The 20,897-nt window shown below is 49.7% G+C and overlaps 1 protein-coding gene across 2 annotated transcripts in view; it reads left to right on the top strand.

The window, feature by feature from the left end:
* Window positions 1-20,897, top strand: part of KPNB1 (karyopherin subunit beta 1) — a 122,929-nt gene that overhangs the window by 92,684 nt on the left and 9,348 nt on the right. For both annotated transcript variants that reach the window (XM_030220636.1, XM_030220635.1), the window contains 4 exons: window positions 17,607-17,714; window positions 17,802-17,945; window positions 18,048-18,153; window positions 18,271-18,385. In XM_030220636.1, coding sequence (XP_030076496.1) covers window positions 17,607-17,714; window positions 17,802-17,945; window positions 18,048-18,153; window positions 18,271-18,385 — 473 coding nt within the window. The remainder of the gene's footprint in view (window positions 1-17,606; window positions 17,715-17,801; window positions 17,946-18,047; window positions 18,154-18,270; window positions 18,386-20,897) is intronic.

Here is a 20,897-nt window from a genome sequence, read left to right as displayed (position 1 = left end):
GAGCCGTGCTGCACCGTGAGTGCGTTCCCGTCCGTCATGTGACCGCGGTCTGTTCCCCCCCCCCCCCCCCCCCCCCGCGAGAAGGTACATTTTTTTTTTTTTTGTCCTCGCCCAGTTCTTGAGCTAGTAAATGCCTTCTGGTTATTTTTTCTCATTTTTCTTGTGGTTCTTTTATTTGGGCCTTTTTCAAACCCTTCCTTTTATTTTCCTTAGTTCTGTTTTGCCCGGGTTTAAGCTTTTCTTATTTTTCTGTTATCTGGCCATTTTTAGGCCCTGACTTCGGTTGAGTTTTTCCTTATTTTCCCATGCTTTGCCCCTTTTTTAGGCACCATCGAGTCATTTAGCCAATGAGGTTTTCCCGTCCATGTCCACGAAGACTCCCAGTGGCTTCAAGCGCTGTACCCAGTGCAGTTGGACTGTCTCAAGAAAAGACACCCATTCTTCATGTCTGCAGTATCTTGGACCCGACCATAGCCCTGCCCAACTGCGTTCTGTCTTCATATGAAGAAGAGGACCCAGCTTTCCTGAGAGGCTCAACGAGAGAGCATTTTTGGATCCAAGATGTCGACATCGACAATGAGCATCACACCAGCATCGAGAGTGTGGTAACCAGTGAGACATCGAGTAGGTCTCCACCTGTCTCGAGGCCTCTTCCTGTGCAGGCCGCTCAGAACCTTCCATCGTCTTGACTCGACCTCGAGGTGACATGAGGGTTCAACGACGTCCTTGTCAGCACCGAGGAGCCTTGGTGACACGCTTCGGGTAAAGGCCAAGAAGCATCGTCATCGGTCACCCTCGATACGTGGTGCCGGAAGCTCCGGGGCATTGAAGAATTCGGCACCCGAGAAGCGTTGGCGCCGGGAGGATCACTCTCCCCATATACCGGAGGTGCTGATGCACCTGTTTACAAGCAGCCGAGATCCTGCTCCTGCATCGATCCCAGCAGTTCTGCAACCTGCGCCTCAACTTGGCACCCCAGCTTTTCTCGGCATCTGCCCTCAAGCGCATCTGGGCCTTGCTCCCATAGCCTTATGCGGCGGTGTGTATTGGTATCAGGGGTGCTTGCCCTGCCATACCTCCTGTTGCTGCCTCACCTCGCCCTCACTTGTGAAGTGGCCTCTGGTGCCACTTGCGATCATCTGCTACCCAAGCCAATACTCCCTCGACCGGTGGAGGAAGCTTTGCCGGAGTTGAGATGGGAGCCGACTTCTTGACACCTCTTGAGGGCACGGTTCCTCTGCACAGAGGCAGATTTGGTCTCTACAATCCCATAGGAAGATAATGTCTGACACCGAGGAGGAGCGCTTAGGGTATTCAGAGGAAGGTCTTAGTTCTCCTCAGATGTGTCTTATGGGATCACCTCTGAACCCTCCCCTCCACCTGCAGGGAGATGGTCTCCGCCAGAAAGCCTTTCATTTCCATCTTTTGTTAAGGAAATGGCTGATGCCATTCCATTTCCTTTGGAAGTGGAGGATGAGCCCAGGGCTAAGATGCTTGAGGTCCTGGACTACACATCTCTTCCTGTGACTCCCTCTCCACGAGGTTACTCAGTCCTCATCAGTAACTGGGAGTCCCCTCTGTCGGTCCCTGTCGTGCCCAATAAGATTCCAGTATCGGATCCACTGTGAATCTGGTATTGTTAGGCCTCAGTTCCCCCTGGTTCCATGGTGGTGGAGTCCGCTCTCAGCAAGGACTACTAGGGATTCTTTTGGGAGGAAGATGTACCAGGCTTTATCACAACAGAGTAATCCTCCGCACGCACCCCGAGTTCCTGCCGAAGGTGGTGTCGGAGTTCCATCTGAACCAGTCGATTGTCTTGTCAACATTCTTTCTCTGACCTTATGCCCATCCTGGCAAAAGCAGCTTGCACACCTTGGATTGCAAGAGAATATTAGCCTATTACATGGAGCAGACAAGGCCCCACATACAGTCCACCCAGCCTTTTGTTTCTTTTGATCCCAACAGGATGGGGGTTGCCATTAGGGAACGCACCAGTTCAGTTTGGCAGATTGCATTTCTTTCACTTATGCCCAAGCTGGGCTCGCCGTAGAGGGCCATGTCATGGCTCATGTCAGAGCATGACTTATGTCGGTAGCCCACTTGAGGTCAGCATCCATTGAAGAAATTTGCAAAGCTGCAATGTGGTCTTCAGGCCACACATTCGCATCACACTACTGCCTTGAGCAGGATTCCTGACAAGACAGTCTGTTCGGGCAGTCAGTGTGGGTCTAGAATCCAACTCCACTCTCCTAGGCCCGTTATTATTCTGTTCCAGGCTGTACTCTCATTTGGATTGCATATAGTTTCAGGTTATGTCCTCGCCATTGTGAGGCACCATTTTACCAATGTTTGTTTTTTTTAATTTTTTTTTTGTGTGCTTGGATTCTAGGAATTCTCCATTTCTGAAATATAGAAGCCTGCTTGTCCTCGGAGAAAGCAAAGATACTTGTAGCTGGTATTCTCCTAGGACAGCAGGCTTCATATTTATTTATTTTTAGTACACTTACACCCTGACATTTTCCCACAAAAGCGGGCACAATGCGGCGTACAAAAGTTACATATCAATAAGGGTAATTGTTTAAAACAGGTACAGTCAAGAGGAAGAAGGTGTGGGCTGAGAGAGATAGTTGGGATATGCCTTCTCAAACAGAAATGTTTTTAAGGATCTCTTGAAAATTTGATGGTCGTCAATCTCCTTTAAGGACCTAGGTGTAGACTGTTCCTTGGGCTGACATGGGTGAAGGATGAGGAAAGGAGCATTTTATATCTAACAGATTTATAGCTAGGAAAGCGAAGGTTGAGGTAAGATCGAGCTGTCGAGGAAGCATTTCTGGATGACAGATCTATCAATCTTCCATGTAGACAGGGGCTTCCCCATAGATAATCTTGTGAGTTAACGTGCTGATTTTGAAGGTGAGACGAGCAAAAATTGGGAGCCAATGCAGGTTGAAATGAAGAGGTTCTGCATGTTCAAAGCGTGATTTACCAAAAACAAGTCTAGCAGCTGTGTTTTTTGGGCAGTCTGTAGTTTTGTCAGGAGAAATTTTCGGCTACCAGCATAAATACCACTGCAGTAGTCTATATGGGAGAGGACTAACCAGTGAATGAGGGTACGGAAGAGGTCCCTTGGGAGGAATTTCCTGATACGCCGCAATCTCCACATTGAGTAGAACATTCATTTAGTGATGAGATTAACCTGGCAATCCAATTGCAAGTGAGGGTCTAACAGGACACCAAGGATTTTCATGGTTGACGAGACTGGAAGAGTAGAATCACCGATGATCAGTGAAGTCGGGTTAACCTTGCTATGCTGCGACAATAGGACTAGATACTGGGTTTTGCCCTTGTTGAGTTTAAATTGAAACGCCGCTGCCCAAGATTCTATTATGACAAAGCTGGCAGTTATTTTGTCGGTGATTTCAGCAAGAGATGTTTTGAAAGGGATGTAGATTGTCACGTCGTCTGCATAGATGAACGGGTTGAGGCCAAGATTTAAGGCTGTAACAAGAGGAATTAACATGATATTGAAAAGTGTAGGGGAGAGGGGTGAGCCTTGGGGCACACCGCAAGAAGCGGTCCATGGTGCAGAAACAGCAGATTTGGATTTAACTTGGTACGTTCTTAGTGATAGCCCCTCATCCAGGTAAGCACATGGCCACATATACCAAATGTATCCAATAGGTGAAGTAGAAGAGTGTGATCCACCATGTAAAATCACTTGACATATCAAACTGGATTAATAACACCTTATTCCCTGTAGATATTGCTTGAAGTTCGACAGGAGGGTAACTAGCACTGTTTCGGTGCTGTACTGTGGCCGAAAACCCAATTGAATACTATGCAGGATGCAAAATTTACTCAAATAATCAGTTAGTTGAGCGTTAACCATACTTAGGAATGGAATTGATGCCACAGGACGGTAGTTAGTGACAACATCAGCCTTGATTTTCGGGTCCTTTTGAATAGGTGTGAGGAGGATGTTTCCAAGAGCAGAATGGAATATGCCATTCTGGAGCATGTAATTGAAATGGGAGGTGAGATCTGCTATAAAGCAAGGAGCAGATTGCAGCAGAAAATTAGGGAAGATATCCAGAGCACAGTGTTTCTTGGAGAACTTTGCAACTGCTGTGGACACTGTTTCGAATGTTAATGGGGAAAAATTAGTCCAGTACCGATCCGCAGGGCAATGATCTACTACTACTTATCATTTCTATAGCGCTACTAGACGTACGCAGCGCTGTACACTTGAACATGAAGAGACAGTCCCTGCTCGATAGAGCTTACAATCTAATTAGGACAGACAAACAAGAGATAAGGGAATATTAAAGTGAGGATGATAAAATAAGGGTTCTGAACAAGTGAATAAGGGTTAGGAGTTAAAAGCAGCATCAAAAAGGTAGGCTTTTAGCTTAGAATTGAAGACGGCCAGAGATGGAGCTTGACGTACCGGCTCAGGAAGTCTATTCCAGGCATACGGTGCAGCAAGATAAAAGGAACAGAGTCTGAAGTTAGTGGAGAAGAAGGGTGCAGATAAGAGAGATTTACCCAGTGAACGGAGTTCTGGTGGAGAATCAAGGCTATGGAGGAAGGAATCAATGGCAGTGTAGTTAAATGGTATACTGTTTCTCAGCAATTGGATTTTCTCCTTGAAGTAGCTGGCCAGATCAGCAGCAGAAGGGGGAACAGATTGTGAGGAAGCTACCTTACTGGTATCCAGGAAGGTATTCAAAAATATAGTTTTCTTAAGTCTCTACCTGCTGACTTTATTTTGGATGAAAAGTGGGAACGTTTGGCTTGCTTGATTGCATACTTATATTTACGATGACTTGCTTTCCATGCAGTTAGCGCACTTTCAGTTCTTTGTTTACGCCAGGCTCTTTCTAGTTGTCTAGTTCTTAGTTTTAGTATTTTCAACTCTGGAGAGAACCAAGGGGTAGAGGTCCGGTTAAATATAGTTTTAGTTAAGTTATTTATAAGACTATGGGGAGCTTACTTAAACATTATTGCATCCAGATCCAGAAGCCAGGTGTTGAATGTTCTCCGAGGACAAGCAGGCTGCTTGTTCTCACGACCGGGTGACGTCCGCGGCAGCCCCCACCAACCGGAAAAAAGCTTCGCGGGACGGTCGGCACGCAGGGCACGCCCACCGCGCATGCGCGGCCGTCTTCCCGCCCGTGCGCGACCGCTCCCGCCAGTTCCTTTTTTTCCGCGCCTGGAGAGAGTCGTGCCTGTGCCGCTCTCTCTGTTTCAGCCCCGGAAAAACCGTCGCGTTTACGCGAATTTCTTTTATTTTTTCTTTTTTATTGAATTGCCGCGCGCTCCACTTTTTCTTTCTTAAAAAAAAAAAAAAAAAGGAGCACGCGCTCCCATTTTCCCTCGCTTCCAGCGGGGACGTTGCGTTGCGGCCTAATGGCCGCACGGTCGTTTTTCTTTTTCGAGGTGTGATTTCCGCCACCATCGACGACTTTAATTTCGCCGACGCGATTTTTCCGTCGATGTCCTCGAAGGTCCCGAGTGGATTTAAAAAGTGTGGTCGGTGCGGCCGGCCCATCTCGCAGACCGACACCCACGCTTGGTGCCTCCAGTGCCTCGGGCCGGAGCACAATTTCAAGTCGTGTCCCCTGTGTCTCGGTCTCCGGAAACGGACTCAGGTTGCGAGGCAAGTTCAACGGGACCGTATTTTTGGAACTTGCGCCGGCCCCTCGACGTCGACCTCGACGGCATCGGAGTCGACGCCCGGTTCTTCGGTACCGGTATCGATGCCCGAGACATCGGCACCGATGGCATCGACCCCAGGAGAACAGGTCCCGCCGGTCCGCCGGTGAGGGTAGAGGTGAGAGGCCGCGTGGGCAGTCGGCCCCGGTCACTCCCTCAGCCCATGGCCCACGGGACCGAACCCTGTCTGACCCGGCTCCTCGAGACCGAGGGGGATCGTCATCCTCCTCCTCCATGCCTCCCGGCGCCGGTGACGGGCATCGGAAGAAGGATAAGAAGCGCCGTCACCGGTCGCCCTCGATGCACATCGGAGAGGAGTCGACGCCGAAGCGTCTCCATCGAGAGGAGAGATCCCCGTCGGTGATAGAGGTGCCGACACAACAGGGTCCCGGCACCTCGGTGTCGTCTCCTGGCTCCCACCAGATTCTGGCACCGACACCCCTACCGGCCCCACCGCCTTTCCCGGCAGCGGGCCTGGACGAGTGCCTCAGAGCCATCCTTCCGGGGATCCTGGAAGGGCTGATGCGCCAGGCTGTGCCGGCGCCGATGACTGTGGCGCCGGCGAGCTCTAGCCCGGCGCCGGGGCAGTCGACACCGCCGCCGCTTGCGGTGCCGGTCTCGACCGCCACGCAGGTGGAGTCCCCGTCGATGGAGGGAGCTCCGTCCCCGCCGACGCGGGAGCCCACCGCTCGACGACACCGAGACCCTGGTGCCTCGACGTCGAGCCGGGCCCGGTTCAGGACTCAGCTACATGAGCTTATGTCCGATACCGAGGATGAGGACTCGTGGGGGGAAGAGGAGGACCCTAGATATTTCTCTTCAGAGGAGTCTACGGGCCTTCCCTCGGACCCCACGCCTTCACCGGAGAGGAAGCTCTCACCTCCTGAGAGTCTCTCCTTTGCCTCCTTTGTGCGGGATATGTCTATCAGCATTCCCTTTCCCGTGGTCTCTGTGGAAGAGCAGAGGGCCGAGATGCTCGAGGTCCTCGACTATCCATCACCACCTAGAGAGTCCTCCACGGTACCGCTGCACAATGTCCTCAAGGAGACACTGCTTCGGAACTGGGTGCGACCATTAACTAACCCCACCATTCCCAAGAAAGCAGAGTCCCAGTACAGGATCCACTCTGACCCAGAGTTAATGCGGCCACAATTGCCCCATGACTCAGCGGTCGTGGATTCTGCTCTCAAGAGGGCACGGAGTTCGAGGGATACCGCCTCGGCGCCCCCGGGGCGGGAGTCTCGCACTCTGGACTCGTTTGGGAGGAAGGCCTACCAATCCTCCATGCTCGTGACCCGCATCCAATCATACCTGCTCTATATGAGCATTCACATGCGGACCTATGTGCAACAACTGGCGGACCTGGTCGAGAAGCTCCCGCCGGAGCAGTCCAGGCCTTATCAGGAGGTGGTCAGGCAGCTGAAGGCGTGCAGAAAGTTCCTGTCCAGGGGTATCTATGACACCTGTGACGTGGCATCTCGTGTTGCGGCCCAAGGTATAGTGATGCGCAGGCTCTCATGGCTGCGGGCCTCTGACCTGGACAACCGCACCCAGCAGAGACTGGCCGACGTCCCTTGCCGGGGGGATAACATTTTTGGTGAGAAGGTCGAGCAGATGGTGGACCAACTGCATCAGCGGGAAACCGCTCTCGACAAGCTCTCCCACCGGGCGCCTTCAGCATCCACCTCCACAGGTGGACGTTTTTCCCGGGCCCGGCAGGCTGCACCCTATTCTTTTGCGAAGCGTAGGTACAAGCAGCCGGCCCGAAGGCCTTGTCAGGCACAGGGACAGCCCCAGCGCGCTCGTTCTCGTCAACAGCGTGCGCCTAAGCAGCCCCCTGCGCCTCCACAGCAAAAGCCGGGGACGGGCTTTTGACTGGATCCACGGGAACATAGCCGCCCTACAAGTGTCCGTACCGGACGATCTGCCGGTCGGAGGGAGGTTAAAATTTTTTCACCAAAGGTGGCCTCTCATAACCTCCGACCAGTGGGTTCTCCAAATAGTGCGGTGCGGATACGCCCTGAATTTGGCCTCCCTGCCTCCAAATTGTCCTCCGGGAGCTCAGTCTTTCAGCTCCCATCACAAGCAGGTACTTGCAGAGGAACTCTACTACTACTACTACTACTACTTAACATTTCTAGAGCACTACTAGGGTTACGTAGCGCTGTACAATTTAACAAAGAGAGACAGTCCCTGCTCAAAGAGCTTACAATCTAATAGACAAGTGAACGGTCGGTCCGATAGGGGCAGTCTGGATTCACTGAACGGTAAGGGTTAGGTGCCGAACGCAGCATTGAAGAGGTGGGCTTTAAGCAAAGACTTGAAGATGGGCAGGGAGGGGGCTTGGCGTAAGGGTTCAGGAAGGTTGTTCCAAGCATAGGGTGAGGCGAGGCAGAATGAGCGGAGCCTGGAGTTGGCGGTGGTGGAGAAAGGGTACTGAGAGGAGGGATTTATCCTGTGAACGGAGGTTACGGGCGGGAACGTAAGGGGAGATGAGGGTAGAGAGGTAGTGAGGGGCAGCAGACTGAGTGCATTTGTAGGTAAGAAGGAGAAGCTTGAATTGAATGCGGTATCTGATCGGAAGCCAGTGAAGTGACCTGAGGAGAGGGGTGATATGAGTATATCGGTTCTGGCGGAATATGAGACGTGCAGCAGAGTTCTGAACAGACTGAAGGGGGATAGATGGCTAAGTGGGAGGCCGGTGAGGAGTAAGTTGCAGTAGTCCAGGCGAGAGGTAATGAGAGCGTGGACGAGAGTTCGGGTGGTGTGTTCAGAGAGGAAAGGGCGAATTTTGCTGATGTTAAAGAGGAAGAAGCGACAGGTCTTGGCTATCTGCTGGATATGCGCAGAGAAGGAGAGAGAGGAGTCAAAGATGACTCCGAGGTTGCGGGCAGATGAGACGGGGAGGATGAGGGTGTTATCAACTGAGATAGAAAGTGGAGGAGAGAAGTGGGTTTTGGTGGAAAGACGATAAGCTCGGTCTTGGACATGTTCAGTTTCAGGTGGCGGTTGGACATCCAGGCAGCAATGTCGGATAAGCAGGCCGATACCTTTGCCTGGGTCTCCGCGGTGATGTCTGGTGTGGAGAGATACAGTTGGGTGTCATCAGCATAGAGATGATACTGGAAACCATGAGATGAGATCAGGGAGCCCAGGGAAGAGGTGTAGATTGAGAAGAGAAGGGGTCCAAGGACCGATCCCTGGGGAACACCAACAGATAAGGGGATGGGGGTGGAGGAAGATCCATGAGAGTGAACTTTGAAGGTGCGGTGGGAGAGATAGGAGGAGAACCAGGAGAGGACAGAGCCCTGGAACCCAAATGAGGACAGTGTGGCAAGAAGTAAGTCATGATTGACAGTGTCAAAAGCGGCGGATAGATCCAGGAGGATGAGGATGGAGTAGTGGCCTCTTGATTTGGCAAGGAACAGGTCATTACAGACTTTAGAAAGTGCTGTTTCTGTCGAGTGAAGAGGGCGAAAACCGGATTGAAGCGGATCAAGGATGGCATGAGAGGAGAGAAAATCAAGGCAGCGGCTGTGGACTGCGCGCTCAAGTGTCTTGGAGAGGAAGGGTAGGAGGGAGATGGGGCGGTAGTTGGAGGGACAGGTAGGGTCTAGTGATGGTTTTTTGAGGAGTGGCGTGACTACAGCATGCTTGAAGGTGTCGGGGACAGTTGCAGTGGAGAGAGAGGTTGAGGATATGACAGATGGAGGGGGTGATAGTAGGAGAGATGGTGTTAAGTAAGTTGGTGGGGATGGGATCAGAGGAACAAGTGGTGCATTTTGAGGAGGAAAGAACTCTCCGCCCTTCTCAGCGCCAATGCGGTCGAGCCCGTACCACCCGGGCAGGAAGGGCAGGGTTTCTATTCCAGGTACTTCCTTGTGGAAAAGAAAACAGGGGGGATGCGTCCCATCCTAGACCTGAGAGGCCTGAACAAATTCCTGGTAAAAGAAAAGTTCAGGATGCTTTCCTTGGGCACCCTTCTGCCAATGATTCAGAAACACGATTGGCTATGTTCCCTGGATTTAAAGGACGCATATACTCACGTCCCGATACTGCCAGCTCACAGACAGTATCTCAGATTCCGCCTGGGCGCACGGCATTTTCAGTATTGTGTGCTGCCCTTTGGGCTCGCCTCTGCCCCACGAGTGTTTACCAAGTGCCTCGTGGTGGTAGCGGCCTACCTACGCAAGCTGGGAGTGCACGTGTTCCCATATCTCGACGATTGGCTGGTCAAGAACACCTCGGAGGCAGGAGCCCTCCGGTCCATGCAGTGCACTATTCAACTTCTGGAGCTGCTGGGGTTTGTGATAAATTACCCAAAGTCCCATCTCAAGCCAACCCAGTCTCTGGAATTCATAGGAGCTCTGCTGAATACCCAGACGGCTCAGGCCTACCTTCCCGAAGCGAGGGCCGCCAATCTCCTGGCCCTGGCTTCGCAGACCAGAGCGTCTCAGCAGATCACAGCTCGGCAGATGTTGAGACTTCTGGGTCATATGGCCTCCACAGTCCATGTGACTCCCATGGCTCGTCTTCACATGAGATCTGCTCAATGGACCCTAGCTTCCCAGTGGTTCCAAGCCACCGGGAATCTAGAAGATGTCATCCGCCTCTCCACCAGTTGCCGCACTTCACTGCTCTGGTGGACCATCCGGACCAATTTGACCCTGGGACGTCCATTCCAAATTCCGCAGCCCACGAAAGTGATGACGACGGATGCATCTCGACAGGGGTGGGGAGCTCATGTCGATGGGCTTCACACCCAGGGTCTGTGGTCCCTCCAGGAAAAGGATCTGCAGATCAACCTCCTGGAGCTCCGAGCGATCTGGAACGCACTGAAGGCTTTCAGAGATCGGCTGTCTTACCAAATTATCCAAATTCGGACAGACAATCAGGTTGCAATGTATTACGTCAACAAGCAGGGGGGCACCGGATCTCGCCCCCTGTGTCAGGAAGCCGTCGGGATGTGGCGTTGGGCGTGCCGGTTCGGCATGCTTCTCCAAGCCACGTACCTGGCAGGCGTAAACAACAGTCTGGCCGACAGACTGAGCAGAGTCATGCAACCGCACGAGTGGTCACTCCATTCCAGAGTGGTACGCAAGATCTTCCGAGAATGGGGCACCCCCTCGGTGGATCTTTTCGCCTCTCAGACCAACCACAAGCTGCCTCTGTTCTGTTCCAGACTTCAGACACACGGCAGGCTAGCGTCAGATGCCTTTCTCCTTCATTGGGGGACCGGCCTCCTGTATGCTTATCCTCCCATACCTTTGGTGGGGAAGACCTTACTGAAGCTCAAGCAAGACCGCGGCACCATGATTCTGATAGCACCCTTTTGGCCCCGTCAGATCTGGTTCCCTCTTCTTCTGGAGTTGTCCTCAGAAGAACCGTGGAGATTGGAGTGTTTTCCGACTCTCATTTCGCAGAACGACGGAGCGTTGCTGCACCCCAACCTTCAATCCCTGGCTCTCACGGCCTGGATGTTGAGGGCATAGACTTCGCTACGTTGGGTCTGTCTGAGGGTGTCTCCCGGGTCTTGCTTGCCTCTAGGAAGGATTCCACTAAGAAGAGTTACTTTTTCAAGTGGAGGAGGTTTGTCGTTTGGTGTGAGAGCAAGGCCCTAGAACCTCGTTCTTGCCCTGCACAGAACCTGCTTGAATACCTTCTGCACTTATCAGAGTCTGGCCTCAAGACCAACTCAGTAAGGAATCACCTTAGTGCGATTAGTGCTTACCATTATCGTGTGGAAGGTAAAGCCATCTCTGGAGAGCCTTTAGTCGTTCGATTCATGAGAGGCTTGCTTTTGTCAAAGCCCCCTATCAAGCCTCCTACAGTGTCATGGGATCTCAATGTCGTTCTCACCCAGCTGATGAAACCTCCTTTTGAGCCATTGAATTCATGCCATCTGAAGTACTTGACCTGGAAGGTCATTTTCTTGGTGGCAGTTACTTCAGCTCGTAGGGTCAGTGAGCTTCAAGCCCTGGTAGCTCATGCTCCGTATACCAAATTTCATCACAACAGAGTAGTGCTCCGCACCCACCCAAAGTTCCTGCCGAAGGTGGTGTCGGAGTTCCATCTTAACCAGTCAATTGTCTTGCCAACATTCTTCCCCAGGCCGCATACCCGCCCTGCTGAACGTCAGTTGCACACATTGGACTGCAAGAGAGCATTGGCCTTCTACTTGGAGCGGACACAGCCCCACAGACAGTCCGCCCAATTGTTTATTTCTTTCGACCCTAACAGGCTAGGGGTCGCTGTCGGGAAACGCACCATCTCCAATTGGCTAGCAGATTGCATTTCCTTCACTTACGCCCAGGCTGGGCTGACTCTTGAGGGTCATGTCACGGCTCATAGTGTCAGAGCCATGGCAGCGTCGGTGGCCCACTTGAAGTCAGCCACTATTGAAGAGATCTGCAAGGCTGCGACGTGGTCATCTGTCCACACATTCACATCACATTACTGCCTCCAGCAGGATACCCGACGCGACAGTCGGTTCGGGCAGTCGGTGCTGCAGAATCTGTTTGGGGTGTAAATCCAACTCCACCCTCCAGGACCCGAATTTATTCTGGTCAGGCTGCACTCTGTTAGTTGTTCTTCGTAGGTCAATTTTCTGTTGTACCCTCGCCGTTGCGAGGTCCGATTGACCTGGGTTCTTGTTTTGAGTGAGCCTGAGAGCTAGGGATACCCCAGTCGTGAGAACAAGCAGCCTGCTTGTCCTCGGAGAAAGTGAATGATACATACCTGTAGCAGGTGTTCTCCGAGGACAGCAGGCTGATTGTTCTCACCTACCCTCCCTCCTCCCCTTTGGAGTTGTGTGTTTCATCTTTTGCTAGTCATTCAACTGGCGGGAGCGGTCGCGCACGGGCGGGAAGACGGCTGCGCATGCGCGGTGGGCGTGCCCTGCGTGCCGACCGTCCCGCGAAGCTTTTTTCCGGTTGGTGGGGGCTGCCGCGGACGTCACCCGGTCGTGAGAACAATCAGCCTGCTGTCCTCGGAGAACACCTGCTACAGGTATGTATCATTCACTTACTGGGATGAATGTGGAGTGAATGAGATGGAGGGGGGGGGGGGGATCAGCGCCCTGGGGGGAAGCGAGACCTTATCCTATTATACAAGTTAACTACATGGAGATATATGCTCATTTGAGGGGCGCGTTAGGGATCACTCTTTGATCAGTCAATGGCATCTTCATGATGATTGGCCGAATAGAGGATTGGGGGGGTACTAAGGGAAAAAGGGCCCCTCATCTGGAATTTGCTGCTGTCCACACTTAAAAGTTGCCCCATAGTGGAACGACATATATACTAGGGCAAAACGATCTCATAATTGGTTGGATGAACACCTACCCTGGGGGCTGGGGAGGGCAGGGAGGGGAATGTTAAATGTTGGCATTGGGGATGAAATACTACTATAGTACTATCTTGTTTGAATATATTAGGGGGGGGGGAGATAACAGCTAAAGCTTGATGACTGACATTAATATTCTGTTGCGGGGGAACAAATTTTGATGTTTGACTTTATGCACATTTCACTTGTTAGAGATGATTGTCTGTTTTGTCATCAATAAAAAAATTGTTGAAACATAAAAAAAAAAATAGTTTGTTTGCAGTGGTGCAATATCATCTAGAACTTGCCTACATCTATCATCCCAGATTGAGAGAAACTGGGAGGAATCTGGTTGCGCTATCCAGTCTTCGCTATATAATGAGCGCCAAAATAACAGAGGGTCGACTACACCTCTCGTATGGAAAGTTAGTGGATCTCGTGCAAGGGGGATTCCCGATTTCAACCAATGAAGGGTGAAATGCAATTTGTGATGATCCGACCATGGAGTGGCAATCCACCTGATGTCTGAAATTAGAAAATTCGAATTGGTCAGGAACCTATAACAGATGAGGTCCAACGAATGACCTTTCGTATGTGTGGGCTCTAAGCTCGGGCAAGCAAGGTCCCAGAGTCAAAGAATTGGTGTGCAGGTCATCAAGATGGAGATTTAAATCGCCCAGAACTAAGATATTAGAGTGAGACACACAGGAATTGGAAAAAGTCCATGAGGTTAGTTTGGCAATTACACCAATTAGAAGGTGCTCTGTAGAATAGGACCCAAAGTAAATAATCGTGAAGGGTAGGGTGATAGATTTTGATCTCTGCAATTTCCAGGTAAGTGGTGAAAAAAATCTGTGCAGGATTCAACAATGAGGTTAGAACGGTAAATTAATTCTGTACCACCACCTCTTTTGTCCTTCCTAGCCCAGTGCAGTATTTTGTATCCCGACGGACAAAGGTCCAATAATACAGGGTCCTGAGGCACATGGATCTAAGTTTCAGTGATGAAGAGAAGATCTAGACCCTCTGTTAAAATCCAGTCCGAGATAATTTCAGACTTATTCCCAACCGATCTTGCATTGATGTAGCCCACCCGAAAATGACAATGTTGCTCATCCCCCTCTGTCAGAAGAGAGACTCTTCTAAGGCAACGTGCTCTGGAAGGGAGCGGTTTTTTCAAAGAGGTTGGCGATAAAGGATCCTGCTGATTGACTTGATGGAACAATTGATTCCCAGATATTCTTCTGTTGATGTTGACTAGCAGGATTACGGAGAGGCCAGGGGCAATTGCAGTCAGTGTAGAGTAGATTAATAGGGTTGAATAGAAAAGCAGGAGAAGAGATTTGAAGAACATATTGAAAGAAATAATGAAGACCGGCGAGGTGGAGGCAGGAGAAGCAGACAGATGCCCAGGGAGACCAAAGCCGCTGCTTGGATTTCCAGAGACTTACTGGTGAATGAGCCGCGCACCACTCCTCCTAACCGCTCTCTAGCCACCACTAGTGTTAGACCAGTTAACAACAACAACAACAAAAAATAGAAAGATGCTGCTTGAAACATTCAAAAAATGCCAGGATTCCAAACAGGTGCTGGAGGATGCAGCGCTGAGAAAATCATAGCTGAAACCAAATGCGGGGAGCATAAAGCCAAGATTGTTCACTCAGCGTGGACTGTGACTTATTCTGGAAGATGACTTTCCCTTCCTAGTTTTGGTTTGTTTGAAATTGTAATCCACACTAGGCAACGCTCCTCCCACTTGCAGGTCCCTAAGGGAAACACTTGCTGATTGTGATCATAGCCATTCAGAAGTGTTGGTGGAATTGGCAGCACTGACTGCACAGGAGGAGTTGAGAGGTGAAAATACCAATTGGGAGGCCCGGGAGGCAGGCTGGTTCGGGGCCAATCCACAACTCAGAAGGATCACGGAAGGCTGGTGGTCACGGCCAATGGATTCACCACAATCCTCCTGTAAGCCAGCCCTCTTGACTCCGAAGGCAGGCATATGCGGGGCGACGAATAGCAGTCTGGGACCAGCAAGGCGAGCCAGAGGGAAACTCCAAAGAGAAACTCCGTGCACCCAACCCAGACGGGGCAGACCGTGGCTAGATGACGGTTGGGCAGCGCAGATATTGGTAAAGCGCAAGTCCATGAAACTGCAGGGAAATCAGCCCAGCAGGTTTCCCGTGACCCCACAACCAAGACAGCTCAGCGGAAATGGGTCTGAGCACGGATGAATGCCGGATAAACCCGTAAGTGACCCCGGAGCTAACAGTGAACCATCCTACTCAGCGGCAGCCATTTTCAAATTATATATTCTCACAATCCCTCCCACCTCCCCTTGGAGTTGTCTCCTTGGTTATTTTTACTTTTTGCTTTAGTATTAAACTGAGGAGACAGCGTTTGTGCGATAGGTGGGAACGCACTCATGCGCGGTGGATTGTGGCTCGTGCTACACAAAGCTCTTTTTTTTTTTTTTTTTTTTTTTACACTATGGCACAAGCTGGACCGGGTGATGTTTCAGCGTCACCCATTGGTGAGAATATGAAGCCTGCTGTCCTTGGAGAATACCTGCTAAAGGTAAGTATTTTCACAATTTGGTGCAGATTGTGCGTGTGTGTGCACCATGTTACACCATTGGCTTGGCTTCACTTCCAAATTACCTCGGTGGATTCTCTCCTCAGTTGTCTTTAAGCCACGGGGCTGCTCTCAGCCTGTAGTTGGGTTACTCTGCAACTGCGCTACTCTACATTGGTGGGTGGTTTCACAGAATCTCACTTGGGACTCCTGTCTCAGCCCCCTCCACTTCACAAATTTCTCGCCACAGATGCCTCCATGGTAGGTTGGGGTGCTCATCTCGATGGCCTTCATACAGTGTTCTTGGTCCCCATGGGAGAAATGGCATCATAAAGATCTGGAATTACGAGCAGTCTGGAATGCCCTCAAAACTTTCCAGGACTGCCTCCTCAATCATAGTTCTTTGCACAGAGGTTGCGATGTATTATCTTATCAAACAAGGGGGAACAGGTTCTTATCTCCTCTGTCAATAAGCAATCTAGTTATGGACGGGCAACTTCTCAAAACATTTCTATAAGGGCCATTTACTTAGCTCGCTACAGCAAATCCACTTGTTGACAAAAGATTCCTTTAGCCTCACGAGTGGTTCCTCAGCATGTCTGTGGCTCATCAAATCTTTCAGCAGTGAGGTGCCCCAGCGATAGACCTCTTTGCTTCACAGAAGTTCATTATAGTTCATTATTTAACACTGTGAGCCTGGCAGCTGAGTCCCATTTCTGAGTGGCTGCGTGTCCTTGGAGAAAGCAAAGATACTTATCTATAGCAGGTGTTCTGAGGACAGCAGACATATTTTCTCACATCCCTCATGGCTCCCCTTGTAGTTGTCAGCTTTCTTATTATACTGCTGGTCCTGTGCTTGAGTTGGACGGGAAGGCACCTGTGCATGTGTGGTGGGGCACTGCCTCAAACCTTTTGTGACCATGCACTATAGCAGTGTCTGCACCAGGCTCCATGGATGTCACCCACATGTGAGAATATATGCCTGCTTTCTCTGAGAACTTCTGCTACAGGTAAGTATATTTGCTCAACTTACCCATGATTTGATCTCTGCACTGGCTTGGATGCTTTCAGCCAAGGTGATTTGCTGGCGGCGGGGGCTGAGAGTATTCAGCAGCAGGTTCATGGTGCGGTGTAAGCATGGAGCTGGTGGAGGTGGTCAGGTCGCAGTGCATATGGGCTGTCTGACAGCCACCATTGGACTGAAAGCAGAAGGTGCAGTTGTATATAGTTCTGATGTTCATTTTTCTCAGAAGAATATGTGGCACACTTTATCCTTGGTCAGTATACAATTTCACAAAGTTTTCTTCTTTCCAGATATTCTGAGGGATTTAGTTTTGTTCTATCTTGGTTTTCGAAATACTGATTTTTTTTTTTTTTTTTTGGTGTTGGGGGTGGGGGACTGCACAGGATACTGAAGATAACTAGTCATACTTCAGTCTCCATCTACTAGTAGGGTTGCCTTTGATCTGAACTGGCCTAGAGGGACTAAAGGAAAGAATTAGCAGGTAAGACCTAATTTCATCTTTGTCCTATTTGTCGAACATGATCCGTCCCTTACACGTGTACACCACTGCATATGTCTAGTAGAGCTATGAGAACAAGTAGAAGCAGTGCATCCATCATCTGTTCCATGCAGACATTTTCTTAGATTATTCCTGAATCGTTCCTCTATTGTACTAGATCTTCTTTTCAGTTGAGAGGCCTTCTCCTGTGAACTTATACCACAAAGACATTTAAATGTCCCTATCAATCTCCTTTTCCTGTCTTAAGTATATGTATTTAGATTTTTGTCTGTTCCCTTACCCTTTGACCACTGACCATTTTAGTAGTTCTCTTTTGGAGAGACTCATCCTGTTACTATTGAGTGACACGGTTCTGGGTCACATGAAGTAGGGGGGGGGGGAAGCAGCACAAAGTAATACTGGGTTGGTGTAAGTGTGGATCGTTGCTGAGCTTGTGGAATTTCAGTTGTATCTGGTGCTTATCTGCTGTAGGTGTGTCTGGCTGCAGTGGGTTTGGTGGGAGACCTGTGCAGAGCCTTGCAGTCCAATATCTTACCTTTCTGTGATGAGGTGATGCAACAGCTTCTGGAGAATCTTGGGGTAAGTGCAGCTTTTTAACTTGTGCTTCCTTTCTGTCAGCTCAAAGCACTTGACTATGGATGGCATCTTTCTGGGTTTGTTTTACAGAATGAAAATGTTCATCGCTCTGTGAAACCTCAGATACTCTCTGTGTTTGGTGATATTGCTCTGGCTATTGGAGGGGAGTTCAAGAAGTATTTAGAAGTGGTGTTGAATACGCTGCAGCAAGCATCCCAAGCCCAGGTGGATAAGGTACAGTCATCTAAATCTCAGTACTGGGCCCCATGGCTTTCATGCCAGATTTGTCTTCATATGTGAGCTGTGACTTGGGCTCTGCTGTTGTCTCCCTTCCAGACAGACTATGACATGGTGGATTACCTGAATGAGTTGAGGGAGGGCTGCCTAGAAGCATACACCGGCATCATTCAGGGCTTGAAGGGTGACCAGGAAAATGTGAATCGTGAGTATTTGACAGTACAGGGAAATCATTTGGAACTGCAGAAAATCTCTAGCTTTGGGTGGACTGTCCCTAGGTGATGAATGCATGCAAATTTTGACATTTGTTCTTCCTTTACAGCTGATGTTATGTTAGTGCAGCCCAGAGTAGAATTTATTTTGTCTTTCATTGATCATATTGCTGGAGATGAAGATCACACTGATGGGGTGGTAGCCTGTGGTGCTGGACTGATAGGGTAAGTAGTACTTTTTGTGGGTACTAGGCTCATCACTTTGTGATTATAGTAAGTTTGTATTAAACAGTACTGCCATGTCACAAGTGATCTCTGTGGTTTACAAACTAAAATATAAAACTAGACTTTAGGGGAGGCATGGATATACTTAATTCCCCAACTGGTAGGCTCTCCCTCAACTACAGAATTACTCCCTATTAGAGGGAATGTGGAGTTTACACCAGGTGTAGACAGTACACTTGGGAAAAGCAGGGGCTACTTTACTGGAATATGTCATTGTAGGAGAGAATTCCATTCGTCAGCTGGACACCCTTCAGCTACATGTGGGGGAGAGTATTGGGGGAATAGATTTGCATACTGCCAATTGAAACATTGTATACACTCCTTAGATTGGAGACTTCAAAACCTCCATCTTGGTGAGAAATTACATGCTTTTTTTTTTTCTTCTTCTTTTCCTTCCATGATATAGTGGAGGGAGAGGTCTCAATCTCTGGTATTCATAAAGCACTTGTTAAATTGGATGGAGTTAAAGATTTAAGTGAAATTAGGTATAAATGGGAGAGAGCTGTACATCAAGATTTGGCACACTGGGAGATCCAGGCCAACATAAAAGGAATTCCTGGGTTTATTTTGAATGTAGCTTTGAGATTGTTGTTTTTGTACTTTGTACAGAGCTTATTTCACCCAGGTACAATTGTACAGGTCCTGTTATACACAGTCCCCCTTGTGCAGTGTTCAATTTTGGCATTTTCATGTTTTGGGGGCCTGCCCAAAAATTAAGCAATTTTGGACAACCATTGTGCAATGTTTCTGGTTTGATAGGTAAAAAAAAAAAACCCCAAACCTGCTGTTTTCCCTGGTTAATCTTCTGTATAAGCCAGGCACCTACAGAGGCGCAATAGTACTGCTCATTACTACTACTCATTTCTATAGTGCTACTAGACGTACGCAATGCTGTACACCTGAACATGAAGAGACAGTCCCTGCTCGACAGAGCTTACAATCTAATTAGGACAAACAAGAGATAAGGGAATATTAAAGTGAGGATGATGAAATAAGGGTTCTGAACAAGTGAATAAGGGTTAGGAGTTAAAAGCAGCATCAAAAATGTGGGCTTTTAGCTTAGATTTGAAGACGGCCAGAGATGGAGCTTGACGTACCGGCTCAGGAAGTCTATTCCAGGCATATGGTGCAGCAAGATAAAAGGAACGGAGTCTGGAGTTAGCGGTGGAGGAGAAGGGTGCAGATAAGAGAGAGTTACCCAGTGAACGGAGTTCCCGGGGAGGAATGTAGGGAGAGATGAGTGGAGAGGTACTGAGAAGCAGCAGAGTGAATGCACTTATGTTTGAACTGTATGTGGAAACGGATAGGAAGCCAGTGAAGTGACTTGAGAAGAGGGCTAATATGAACATAACGACACTGGCGGAATATTAGTCGTACAGCAGAATTTTGAACAGATTGAAGAGGAGAGCAATGGCTAAGTGGGAGACCTGTGAGAAGCAAGTTGCAGTAGTCTAAGCGAGAGGTGATAAGTGTGGATGAGGGTTCTGGTAGTGTGCTCAGAAAGGAAAGGGTGAATTTTGGTGGTGATATAGAAAAAAACGACAGGTTTTAGCAGTCTGCTGAATACGTGCAGAGAAGGAGAGGGAGGAGTCGAAGATGACCCCAAGGTTACGAGCTGATGAGACCATTTTTACTCATAAATTGTCTGCTGGCCCACAAATATATTTTATAATCATGGACAGTTGTTGAACCATCTTATCGGAAGTTGAGAAATCAGGTTCATCAGCTGCTTGCTTGAAAGGCCTGGGAGGCACATGGTTCTTTTAAACACAAACAATGCTTCCATATCATCATGCTGATCAATCCATAGACTGGTGGGTTGTGTCCATCTACCAGCAGGTGGAGATAGAGAGCAATCCTTTTGCCTCCCTATATGTGGTCATGTGCTGCCGGAAACTCCTCAGTATGTTCTCTGTCTCAGCAGGTGGTGGTCACACACAGCAGCAGCTCTGGCTAGGTCTCCAAGCCTAATTTTTAGGTTTTGTTGAGTACCTGGGGTTGAGGGCTCTTCTTGAGCAAGTGCAAACCTGGTGGTGCCAGGTCCCTCCTTTTCTCCCCCCTCCCGCTGGCTCCGTTTAAAAAAAAAAAAATGTGGACGTCCTTTAAGGGCGTTTATTTCAACGTTTATATCAGCGTTTATTGCAGCTGCTCACTGGGACACCAGTTCGTTACAGCTCGGAGCGAGAAGCAGGTAATTTTTACCTTTTGTAGCGGGCAGGGGGTTCCCCGATCGGTCTCCACGTGGCCTATGGCGTCGGAGGGCGAGGGCACAAAGAATCGCTCCCCGGACCGCGTGTGCGCATCTAGCAGGGATGCGGGGGTTTCAAAACCTGAATCGCCTTTTTTGGGCGTCAGTTGGGAGACCGGTCAGTGTCCCGGTTCTTCCTCCAGTGCGGCGGTTTTTCCCGCCATAAACGCCCATCCCCCGCTGTTGGCCCCCTCCCCCCCCCCC

The sequence above is a fragment of the Microcaecilia unicolor genome, chromosome 12 (genome assembly GCF_901765095.1).
Source record: "Microcaecilia unicolor chromosome 12, aMicUni1.1, whole genome shotgun sequence".
Classification (NCBI taxonomy): Eukaryota; Metazoa; Chordata; class Amphibia; order Gymnophiona; family Siphonopidae; genus Microcaecilia; species Microcaecilia unicolor.
This window is presented reverse-complemented; position numbering and strand designations above follow the sequence as displayed.